Consider the following 13571-nt stretch of genomic DNA (forward strand, 5'->3'; position numbering starts at 1 on the left):
CTGATAGATATGACAGATTTGATGAAGGAAATATTTGAAACAAATTAAAAAGTTTAAAAAAATGGGAAAAAAAAATTTTTATATGGATGAAACTTGGGCGAATAAAGATCATTCAGTCTATAAAGTTTGGTGACACTTCTTTTAAAACATCTAAACATTGTTTTGTGCCTGGTTTAAATACCGGTATAAAATTGGCAAGTAACAAAGGAAAACAGTTGATTGTAGGAAATGAAGGTGGATATTTGTTAACATTTGAATTCAAAAAAATTAGTTTTCGAATCCACAACAAAGATATTAATGGTATTTTTTTAAAAAACTGATTTAATACGATTATGAAATTAATTTTGCCAAATAGTGTTATTTTTATGGATACTGCCATAAAAAATGTTCACCATAAAATTTTACACCATAATGTAAAATTAGAAAAAATCCTGAATACTTCATGGCTAAAAGCGGGTGTAGTATCATGGCTGAGAGAAAAAAAATTTTCTACATTTTTAAAGGTTGAACTTCTGGTTGTGTTCTTCTTATTTTTATTTCTGTTATGGAAAACTTTTTCTTCATTAAATATTTGTTTATCTAACTATAATTTGTTTCATCATGAAAGTATGCAGCAAACCAAAACATAACAATATGATGATTCTAATTTAATTTAATTTAGCACAATCCATCTGAGAAAAATACATTTTTCTTTATTTTTACATAAAAATGAAGTAAAAATAACTTAATATAAAAATGAGAAAATTGTAATAAAATATGTTTATCTTACAAATAAAAATTTTAAGAAAGCACATTACTGCTATATTAAAATCTCATCAAGTAAAACGAAAAAAAAAATTGTTACCTCAATGTATTTTTCAATACCTGATAAATTGCTGTCTGTATTTGATTCAGTTTAGATGAGATGAAAATGTCTTTTGAGGCATTTGCATTGATGCCATCCTGATAAAGGCCATATTAAACATTTAATATTTTGATGACTGAAATATGTAATCAAGTATTCAGGGTTTATTTCTTTATTTCTCTTTATCCACCCTTACATTTTCCCACACATTTCTCGCATTAACCTAAGTTTCATCTAGATAATAAATTGTCTTGCCTGCTTTATAAGATCATTTAATTTCTCTTAAATATTCACTACATCATGAAATAATATCTTCACATTCAATCAACAAAGAATTATTTTCTCTGGATATTAAATGAAAATTCATTGATTCTAAAACATGATGTAGTGTATTTTTACAAAAATTTGGCAGTTCAGAATCTGTATTTATAACATTTAATATTTTGTCAAGTTAGGAAACTTGTTATTGAAATAAAACGAATGAACTTTTTTTCTGATAGCAGTTTCAGTAAAATTGTCCAGCTTTTCAATCATTTTCACAGGCCTTCCAAGTTTTTTAGGGCTGACATGTTTATCATCAATTTTGTGTTTATTTATTCTATTAAAAATTGTTCTTTCATTAATGCCTGTTGCACTATTTTCTTTCCAACCAATGTCTCTGACTGCAGTTTCAGGGTTTTCTTGTTTTAAGGTTATATATGTTGCTGATTATTTTTTTTCCAGAGCTACGTAAGAGTTTTCCCAGTTTATGCTTCATGACAGTCACTCATTGTTAAAACATGGAATAAAACTGTTATAAAAATGAACTGTAAAACTGTATTCTCTATCATACTGTACAGAGTAACAAGATAACGGACTAAATGCTTTTCTTTCACTGAACTGAATAATGATATGAAGCATTACAAATGATGTTATCGTTATTAAACATCAATAATAAAGACACAACAAAATTTTTAATTGCTTATCATCAGCATCCCCATGGCACCAGAAAGTGATAGATTACAACAGTACTTTGTTATACATATAAAATAATATAATTAATTGTACTTGCTCGTGGGAGTGGTAGAATGATTCAGCTTAAACTACTGAGATATAACAATATATGCTGAATTCATATTTATATCTGCTGCAGTGTTTTGTGATGCAGTGTGTAGTACAGATTATTATAACTGTATACAGCTAGTTAACCAAAGCAGTGATGCAAACAGTGGATTTCCACTGTACATTATTCATATGTAATGATAAATTGTTTGCATACAATCTAAAGTATTATATGTTTTAAACTGTTGTATGAAGAAAGTTCATTATGTTAGGTAACTACAGAGTAAATATAATTATACGAGGTGTGTGAGAAAAGTAATGAAATTGGTAACACTCGAGTGATCTGGCAACACTGTGTCTACTGGTCTGTGCTAGACCAGTTTGTTCATCCCTTCCACATGCTCAGTATGAGTTTCAACTCCATTCAGCCAACGCATAATTATTTTTGACAGCGCCATCAGGGAAGTCATGTTTTTGTTGTTACAAAAATAGAGCATCGGAATTTAGAGCAACGTTATGCAATCATGTTTTCTGTTAAATTTGGGGAATCTGCAAGTGTGACCTTTGAAAAGTTGAAACAGGCCTATAGGGAACGTTGCTTATCAAGAGCACAAGTTTTCCTCTGGCACAAATCATTTTTGGAAGGCCGAGAACACGTTGAAGATCGACCACGCTCAGGGAGACCTTTAACTTCAAAATCTGACGAAAACGTTGAGCGTATGAGGGTTCTTGTGAGATCAGACCGTTGTTTAACAATAAGGATGATGAGTGAACAGTTAAATTTAAACACTTTCACCATACATCAAATTTTGACAGACGATGTGGACATGTGAAAGGTTTGTGTGAAATTGGTGCCAAAAAACCTCACAATGGAACAGAAAGACAATCGAAGAAACATGTGCGTTGATCTTCTTGAGAGGATTGACAATGACCAAGAATTCTTCAATCATGTGATCACAGGTGATGAATCCTGGATATTTGAGTACGATCCTCAAACAAAGCGGCAAAGCGAAGAGAGGCACACTCCGTCATCTCCTCAATCGAAAAAATGTCGAATAAGCGAGCAAATCAAAGATCAAAACCATGTTGATTTGCTTTTTTGACAGTAGGGATATCGTGAATAAAGAATTTGTTCCTCCAGGACAAACTGTCAATCAAGTGTTTTACAAAGATGTCCTTGAAAGGCTCAGAAAAAAGTGATTCGCGTGAGACCAGACATTGCAGACAAGTGGATGCTTCATCATGACAATGCCCTGTGTCACACGGCCATTTCCATCAGGGAATTTTTGACCTCAAAATGCATTTCTACGGTTCCTTAACCCCCCTATTCACCTGATTTGAGTCCTTGTGACGTTTTCCTGTGCCCAAAATTGAAACATGTCTTAAAAGGACGTCATTGTGGAACTGTAGAACATTCAAAAGACTGTGACCGACCAGTTAAAAGCCCTACCAGTTGAAGCCTTCCAGCGCTGTTACTAGGAGTGGGAACAACAACTCCGCCGGTGTATAGCTGCTCAAGGGAACTAATTTGATGGGAATAATATTGTTGTTTGAGCTGGCATCCGTGGCGCAAGTGGTAGCATCTCGGGCTTTCATCCGGAGGTCCGAGGTTCGAATCCCGGTCAAGCATGGCATTTTCACACATGCTACAAATCATTCATCTTCATCCTCTGAAGAATGCCTAATGGTGGATCCAGAGGTTAAATAAATTAAAATAAAATATTGTTGTTTGAAAAAAATAAAAACTTTGGTAAGTAAAAAGTCATTCTCATTACTTTTCTCACACACCTCGTATATGGAATTAAATTCAAAATAAATTATTTTCTCAGTATGGTAGAAGTACTTATTAGAAAAGTACTCATGTTATTTGTGCTTTTGTGCTGATTGAAACATACTATTAGTCACTATTATTTATAATATTTCTTATAGATAGAATTAAAATATATATATATATATGTGCTAATGTTTCTGAGTGAAATGAGAACATTTTAAAAATGTGATAGGGATGTAATATTTAGGTATGTATTTTTATTTTATGTTATAGTTTGGGTTTTTAATACTTTATTATTTATAGGCTATTGTTGTCATTTTTATTCTGTTGACTCTTGTAATTGCTGACAACTCTACTACTTTTTATAGTAACTAAACATAAATGCATTAATAAAGAATGCAGACAATTTTTATTTTTAAATGTTCTTTGTTTATAAGTATTTTAAATGTACATGTATTTGTAAGATTTTGTTGAATGTTTTATTACTATTGCTATTGCTTTTTGTTAAATAATATTATTCATTTCAATGATCCATTTCATTAATGGAATACAAGGAAAATATTCTTTCTTATCAATTTATTATTTAATTTCCTTTGAAGAATGGACTTTCGGAATTACCTCCATTATCTATCTGTTCTTTGTTAAATAATCCTGTTTAATTAAAAAATTAAATTAACCTTTTTTTTCATAAATTGTAATGTTTTTTTTTATAATTTTATTTATAACAGAACTGATGATGGAGTTGTTCATTGTTGAAAAATAAAGAACGAATCAATCAGATTTGAATACTTTCTTTGCGTTTTACTTGGTGGATTCATTGGTTTTAATAATATATATTGTAATTATGGTTTATAATTTTAAAATAGCTAGATTAAGGATGTACATTATTCAAAGTAATAAAATTTTATTGCACTATATAATATATTGAACTGTATCATATAAACAAAATTCACAACTTTAATGAAAAACAAATATGCAGTTGATTCCATTAAAAATAGTTTATTATGTAAGGTGTACAAAAAGTAATATCAGGGTTTTAAAGCTATTATTTAATATCTCTTAATTTTAATGTACAGTAATGAATCGCAAATAAAATGGTAACTACCAGTTTTCCCTTCCAGTGCTCAATTTAAGCAACTTTTGTCATGTAGTACACATCCAACTAATAGAGTTTGTCCAGTACTTTAACTAGAATCTCTGGATTAATTGAAGCAATAGCTACTACGTCTGTCCTGTGTCTCAAATAGGGTAGGTAGATTGATAGGTAGGTCGGTAGCAGAGGCACATACACAAGCTCTTTTTTAAAAAACCGAAGGAAAAAATCACACATATTTAATCAGGTGACCCTAGAAGCACTGTCATTGGATCCAAGCCATTTGATCATATGTAATTATGTCAGTGAGGAGGCACACCTTCTTGTTGCCATATAAAATTCTCTGATCCATTTTACTGTTGAGGAAAGAGCCTTGTTACCCAGAATATTCAAACAAGCACTCCAGTAACAGCTAAAAATGGTATGGATGTATATATATATATATATATATATATGTGTATGTGTTTTCTTAAAACATTCCACACTGGTGGCATTGTACAAGTAGTTCACAGCTAACCTTTGTAACATTTTTTTAGGACTATGCAGGAAAGACTCCTGACATGTTCAACATTTTCTTCAGATACCTGTGGTTGTCTTGTAGTCTTCCCTTTATACAGATATCCAGTCACTACAAACTGATTATGCCATCGATAAATGTTATTGTCACTTGAAGAATCACAAAAACTTTTTACTGAATGCATGCCAAATTATGTAACTATAGATTCACACTTAGCAAATTGCAAAGTACAGAAAGCTTTCTGTTCAGGAGTCGCCATCTTTGCTATTGGTGCTATTAAGAAAAAAGATAGGGACTCAATCTACACCCATGTGTAAAACTAAACCTGACTTTTTGTTCATTGATTCCAGATTTAAATCAACACTATACTTCTCACCCAAGAGATATAACAAATTAAAACTCCAGCATTCTTTTTTGTACTCCTGTGGTATGGTTGGTGTACCAGTGTGTGTCTTTAGACTGCCAATTATTTGAAATAAATTATAATTCTTCTACTTAAAATTCCTGATTTCTGTTCTTTCCCCAGTTTATCAAAAAAATTCCTTCATTTTCAGCTTCTGTAATCAACCCTGTAATTTTTGCTATTATTCTATAATCATATTTAAAATCATCTGTTTCTTCTCTCCTTTTTTTTAATTATTATTTTGCTGCTATAAAGAAGTAGAGTAATAGTACAATATATGTTCAGGATATACTCACCCTCTAGTGTTTAATTACTGATTATGTGTTCCTACATTAGCTAAGTATTCGTAACAAATATTCTGAATAATTATTTTCATTCCTTAACAATTTTCCGGTTTTTTTCCTAGTTGCAATAATCTTAAAAAATAATTATATAAAAAAATTAAATAATTATATTTTCTATTTTATTTGCTGTAATTGAATTTTTTTTAGTTAACCCGTACAATAAATGAATAAATATTAATCATTCTTATTTGAACTTTATTTTCTGGAACTTAACCTCTTGAAATCCAAGCACTTAGCATATACTTTGTTCATATGTAAATACAGGTATGACTTGAAATAAGATTAAAATTAAAAAATAAGATTAAAATAACCCACCGAGTTGGTCTAGTGGTAAACTTGTAAATCAGCTGATTTTGAAGTTGAGAGTTCTCAAGTTCAAATCCTAATAAAAGTAGTTGCTTTTATTCAGATTTGAATACTAGATCATGGATACCGGTGTTCTTTGGTGATAAGGTTTTAGTGTTAACCACACATCTCAGGAATGGTTGGCTGAGTTTTTTCAAGACTACATATCTACTGGTAAGATACATTACACTGATAAGTCGCTACTGCCTTTAATTGTTGATGCGACTATAAATAAAAGTACTAAAATGAAAAAAAAGTATGACAATGGTATAATGTATCTTTTTTATTGGCTTTTTTATTTCTGGTTCAGGTTTCAAGCAAAGGCTTGGCAATTATTTTATTATTTATCTGCAGTATTATTTATCTGAAGGTTTTAAACATTTCCTTTATAGGTTAGTTAATAAGAGCACTGGTTAATTAGTTAATATAAATAACATCCTTAGCTAAAATCCAGCTTAGACTACACTCTCTTTCAATTTTGCTTCATTATTTCTTATTCTGTTTTAAGTAAATGCTCACATTTATGCTAAAGTAAGAAGAATCTTTCATAAAGATTAGAATAAATTGACTGGTTGTCATTTTTATTAGTTCAACTTGTATTTTTATTAATCATTGAGATTTTGAATTAAAATATACATTATTTGTATAAAATTATATAAACTATGTATGTTATTTGAATAATGCATAAGAAAAACCAAAATATACTGTCTAATTTAATAAATATTACTAGTACTGTTTGGCTGATATTTCTAGAGAGTATAAAATTTGCTCAGTTGAGTTTTTTCTTTTCAGGTGAGTGGTGGATTGAATTAACCAGTAATACAGTTGCATTTATTAAAGTATTTATTTCGCTGTTGGAAGATGGTTTACATCTTGTTTCTCTTGATCTAATGCATGCACTTGATAAAGTACTATATGATGTATTTTCGGCTCAGTTAAAACATGTTATTAGTTCTCTTCATTCTGATAAGCATAAATCTCAGGTAGGTATACTTATTTTTGCTTTAGATTACATGTATGTAATGTTTTATTAATCCTGTTAGTGTAGATATCCTGTCTTGTAGATAATTTTTCAAGTACTGTTTTAGGGCTATACAATGTTTAAAAAAACATTCAAAATTAAATTTTCATCTTGCTTACAACACTTAGCAGATTAGAATAAAGAAAAATCTTTAGATTTTAATCTAGAGATTTAAATACTAAATTTAACAATACATTACTTAATTTATTAGGGAATGCTTCTGCAATATTTTTAATTTTTCATAAAAGAAAATAGACATCCTATGCTATTTACAGAATTAAAAAGTTGTACAAATCATTAATACTACTTATTTTATTTAAATTAAAGAAAAAACTATTACTCCATTAACTTGCTTTAAATAAGTTAGGGATATCTTTTGTCGTGCATGTATAACATTATACTAATTTTTTTGGTTTTCATAAACTGAAATATTTTCTATTCATTTTCATCCAAATTATTGTAATGTTCCCTAAAAATCATTAAAGTATGAACATTTTAAAAGGGAAATTAGAATGCACACTGTCATTTAGATACAAGTGCAGGTGGTAAATGTAAATATTAATAACTAATTTATCAAGTGAATCATTTCATGTGACTATTATTGCAGTTACTGTGTTACTACTACACCTAGAATTACTAATATCTAAACAATTATACTGCAGCTGAAGCCTGTATTATATATTGAATAATATATGTAAAATGTTTTCTTTTAACAAAATTATTACATTAGCTCATGTCAAAATTATACATTATTAGCTCATGTCAAAACCTTTTCCACTGAGCTAAATTTTATCTTCTATTTAAACAACCTAATCCAAAACATAAACTTTATATATATAACTTGAAATACTTGATAAATGTGTATCTGTTGCACATAAATAATTTTGATTTAAACATGTATGTCATGTTTTTAAAATAGATTCTGTAGTGGTAAATAACCAGGAATGCATCTTGTGTGTTATTAAGTAATGTAAATGAACTATTTCATAGTTATTGCTTGCCGTTATAAATTGTGCTCTATATATGGCTGTAGTTTGGGGGTGTATTTCACATTCATACATTAACCACTCTATATTTATTTCCAACACTTAATGTACTGTGTTACTGATAAGACTGAAAGATATTTATGATAATTTTTTAAATAGGAATAAACATTTCCATTGTTATAATATTTTATATTAAGGTTGAATCTGATTTTGCATTATCTCATTATGTAATGATTATTTGCAGTTTAAAACAGATTATAGAATTCAAAAACCTGATTATTATAAACAGTATGAATAGAGTATATAAAAGCACACACACACATTATACATACATACATGCACTACACTTGAATTATTGTCTTGATATTTGTGTTTTATTCATTTATGTAACTAAAATTTAACATTCTATAACAGAAGCAAAAAATGTGTGAAATTTAAGTATTTAAAAGTGAAACAACTGCTCTGTTGTTGGGTTTAAAATTAACAAAAGATTATGGTCTGGTAATCCATGGTGCAACTAGCTTTGCACTTATTACATGAACAAGGGATGCATTGTCTATGGTCTCTGAGTCAAGAAATCTGCACTAGAATGATAGCTCTGGAATGTCAAATAAATCAGTCAATCAGTTGAACATTATTAAAATTTAATAAACTATATATGTATGTGTTACTCATTAATAAAGTATTACAAGGTCTACTATTTAGTGAAAAATTCATAAATGAATGGGCTAAATATTGTATTTTCAGTAGCTTTCTTGCTTATGTTTTTTTTTTTTTTCAGAAGAAACTAATTATTAAAAATGGTATGTATCTAGTAGACTGCCTAAAAATCTCATCTGATCGTCTCTCAATGCAAAGCTCATCACGTTTGAGGCAACTTCTCGATAGTCATGATTATGCTACATTTTTTTCTGAAAATACTTCAAGCACTGTTATTTCTAATGTTACTGATTATATTTAAGCTATTTTGTTACTATTTTTTAATATATTTTATATTGTTTATAATGTGTAACATATATATTTCATATATAATATGTTGTAATATTGAAAAGCTGTTAAGTAATGATGTAAATTTTAATAACTTAATGTAAAAGTATAATGATAAATGTTGCTAGTTAATATTAATATGATTATTACATTTCTTTAGTATATATATATATATATATATATAAAGTGTATATTATGTCTTGCTGTTCTGTCAGTTACCTGCTAAATAAATTATTTTATGATATTTGTAAAGAATCGGTAAGGTCATATAAATTGATGGTGACTCCATTGATCTGACAGCTAGAATCCTTGTATCTGTACTTACATGTGTTATAACTAAGTAACAAATACAAGTTTTATCAGAAATATCTGATAATTTAAAAAAAATTAAATAGAGAGCTACCATTCTTTACTGATGAGAATTTAATAATACACTAAAAGAAACATTTTTATTGAATATAAAAGTAAAATAGCTTTATTTATAAATTGTTATTCAAAAGGTCTTCATTATTTGTTTTTATTTCTGATTTTAAACACAAAAACTAGAAAATTTGATAATTCAAAATATATACATCTATTAAGATGTTTATAATAAATTATGGTTAAATTGTTATAAAACAGTTAAAAATTAATAATTTAAAACAGATAAAACAATATTCAACATAAATTTTTTAATTTTTCAATTGAGTAAATTCTTTTTCAACCAGAATAATTTCAGATCTTTTTTAAATTTATTTAAATCTGAAAGAATTTTAATTTCTCAAGGTAGGTGGGAGCTCAGTCAGTTTTATGTTCAGCTTGGTAGTGGACGCAAGACTGGACTTGGTAATCCAGTCATCTACATTGGTATCCATTTTCATATCCATTCAGCATAGTTTGAATAGTGCCAACAAGTTTGATAGCCATGCAATAATGCAATAATTTTAGCTTTTTTCCTGCATCACTTGTTTTATAATGAATAACTAGTACTGTTAAAAGGTAAACTACTCTTAAATGACTTATTTCTGACAAAGTTAAAGATCCCTTTTACATTAAAAACAATAACTCGAAGCTTACTGCTGCAGCAGCCTCAAAAAAGGTATAAAGTATGATACATGGCTGTTAAAGAGAGCAAAATAAGCAATAAGACCTTTTCATGACTTAAACAGTAATTTTTTAAAATAATAAATGTATATTTTGATAGCTGCAATTGTGTAAGATGGTCATTCCAACTTGTTTACTACCACTAGATATGAATAAGTATTTTTCATTTTCTTAAAGTAAGTTTTTTAATTTTAAGTAAGTTAATGGTGAAAACTTATGTATAAAGTGAGTTTGTTAAACATTTATTTAGGACTGATATTAATAATTTGTTAACCTTTAAAAGTAATTTATTTTTGTTTTAAGTATTTGGCAAGTTTAATTAAATCTTTATTGAAGTTAGTTTTCAGATTTTTCAAATTAGTGAAACAGATTCTGTATTATCTACATATTTAATTATTATTTTCACACATGTCATGCCTAAATTCCATATGTTGAACATATGTGCTGTAATAAATAATTTCTGAAACATCCAAAAACATCAGATTTAATATAAATTTATGTAATAAGCCTTTTGAATTCATGATTCATTATCAATTATAAAATATTATTATGTTTTCCTATAAGTTAGTTAGTTTATATTAAACTTGGTATTATGATATGAATACAGGTGGTATGTATGCATCCACACACACATTTTAAAAGCATGGAAGCCTTGGAAATGACTTGAGGGACTACATACTTTATACCTTTAAACTGCTGTCACTTTAATTATAATGCCATAGTTTCTCAACCTGTGGGGCACGCTTCCTAGGGGGTTATGATAATAATAAATGGGGGGACGTGAATATATCAAAAGAAAAAAATACTATTAAAAAAATGTATTAATTTACTGAAAGAAAAGAAAATCAAAATGCATTCTGGTATAATAAATAATAAAATACACATTTACACTGATATAATACACTTATAAATAAGACTGTATCAACATTGCACAATGTATTTAATAATTATTAACTTACCAATACTAAATTAAAAGCAAGTTTAATAATTATTAGTAACCCCTTGGACCTGTTTTGCAGAGCAGTTTTTCGAAGGAAGATTTAATATTAGAAATAGACACTGAGTTCTTTTTCTATATTTAGCTGAGATCTATATTTTGTCTTTAATGCAGTTACCACAGAAAATCTGGTAAAGATAGGATGTTGAAAATGGTAATAGTAATGAAATGCTATTGTTTTCAATGCAGAAAACTCATCATCCACCCATGCCCAAAATTCAAAGAGTAATTTATTACTAAATTGTCTTTTGATTTTGCCACTTGTTGAAGTCTATGGAGATTTCTTCTTCGGCAGTTAAGAACCCTACGGGAGTATTTTGAAATGGATCCCTAACCCATTCGTAATGTGCTACCAAGTCAGCAAAAAAATTCTTTGCCAGCATGGCTAAATGATTTTCAATGGTTACAAAATAAATTTTACATGTTATTCTTCAGCCTTGTAAGTTTTAACACATTCATCCACATTTGCAAATATTTCTAGATTTATTTTGTTTTAAATTTTTGCTTCACATTACCAATTTTCCACAAAAAGCATTAACTTTATCACTTATATCCAATATAACGGAACAAAATGCAAGAATGGTGCTTGTTTCAGTATTTCTCCCTACAGATTGCAGAGCCTGGACAATGTCCCTTGATGCTGTATCTTTCTATTATCGGGCGGGTTTCATGGGTTATTTAATGGCAGTTATAAATTTTAAGTTTTATTTATGGACAGATTTGGTAATTTGCATTCCTATCTGTATGGACCAGCATGAATTTATTTACAGAGTCTGATCGTGGGAGACTAAGCTATTGAGCCTTATACTCCTGGTGTGATTCCCCTTCAGGCTGTCTGCTGAAGTCCTTTTGGTACTAGCACCTTATGGGGTAGCAGAAATATGCCTACCGGGACCCTAGTTATTTGGAGGGAGCATGCGCCCCCTTCTCCAGAATGAGTCGCAACATATTAATTCAACATTAATATGTTGAATTAATCCAACATATGTGTATTTACTTCTTGGAATTGAAGATTCAAGGTATTAAATTTCTCGAATATGTTAACCAAGTAGCTCAATTCCATCACAAATAAACCATCTTGAAACTTCTTGGCTTCTGGTAGGTTTTTATCTTCTAGAAAGGTGGCGATTTCATTTCTGAATTCATAAACACGTTGCAATAATTTTCCTTGTGATAACTGTCTTGACTCACAATAAAATAGTAATGCTGAATGCACTGCACCTCTATGTCTTTACAAAGTTCAGAAAAAATTTTTGAATTTACATCTAATTTTTATATAATTTACTATGGTTACAACTGTTGTTAGCACATTATTCAGACCAGGACTCATTTCTTTGGAAGCCAGAGCTTCTCTGTGGATCATGCAATGTGTCCAGACACACTGTGGAGATTTTTGTATCACAAGTGCTTGTATATTTTTGAATCTTTCAGACATTGAACAAGCACCATTGGTGTATATTTCAATGCGATTTTTCCATTCCATGCTTGCCTCATGTATAAAATCATTTAAGATAGCAAATAATGCGAGTGCTGTTGCTTTGAGTTCTATTGGATTTTAGAAAAGTAGTTCTTCTACTGCTGACATACCATCTCAAAATCGAACATAGGCAATGAAATGAGCATCTTTATTGCTATCTGTTGCCTCATCAACCTGAATTGAAAGTAATTATATGTAAAAATTCTTACAACTTAATTTTTAATGTTAATTTTAATTAATTTTTCATATTTTTAAATTTTGTTTAATTTTTAATCTAACTGAATAAAAGTTTAAGTTCTTAAAATAAAAGTTTTAAATTTTAAATAAAATAAATGCGCAAGTTATTGTATTTTATGAAGATTGTAATGTAATTTGAGATGAATATATGAATATGTAATGCAGCTGATGATACGAGTAAATCGTGAAAGTGTTCCTGCATATATAATGGAATAAGGCAAGTCATCCTCTTTCTTTTTTTTCCTGTTTAGTCTCCGGTAATTCCCTTTCAGTTAATACTTCAGAGAATAAATGAGAATGATATGTATGAGTGCAAATGAAGTGTAGTCTTTTACAGTCTCAGTTCGATCATTCTTGAGCTGTGTGGTTAATTGAAACCCAACCACTAAAGTACACTGGTATCCACGATCTAGTATTCAAATCCA

General features: G+C 29.1%; 1 protein-coding gene across 1 annotated transcript in view; it reads left to right on the plus strand.

The window, feature by feature from the left end:
• Exo84 (exocyst complex component Exo84) overlaps positions 1-13338 on the plus strand; it is a 50246-nt gene extending 36908 nt beyond the window's left edge. The window contains exons 12-13 of the mRNA XM_075366803.1: positions 7151-7341; positions 9147-13338. Coding sequence (XP_075222918.1) covers positions 7151-7341; positions 9147-9326 — 371 coding nt within the window. The 3' untranslated portion in view covers positions 9327-13338. The remainder of the gene's footprint in view (positions 1-7150; positions 7342-9146) is intronic.
• Positions 13339-13571: the final 233 nt, after the last annotated feature.

Source organism: Lycorma delicatula, chromosome 5 (genome assembly GCF_047948215.1).
Source record: "Lycorma delicatula isolate Av1 chromosome 5, ASM4794821v1, whole genome shotgun sequence".
Taxonomy (NCBI): Eukaryota; Metazoa; Arthropoda; class Insecta; order Hemiptera; family Fulgoridae; genus Lycorma; species Lycorma delicatula.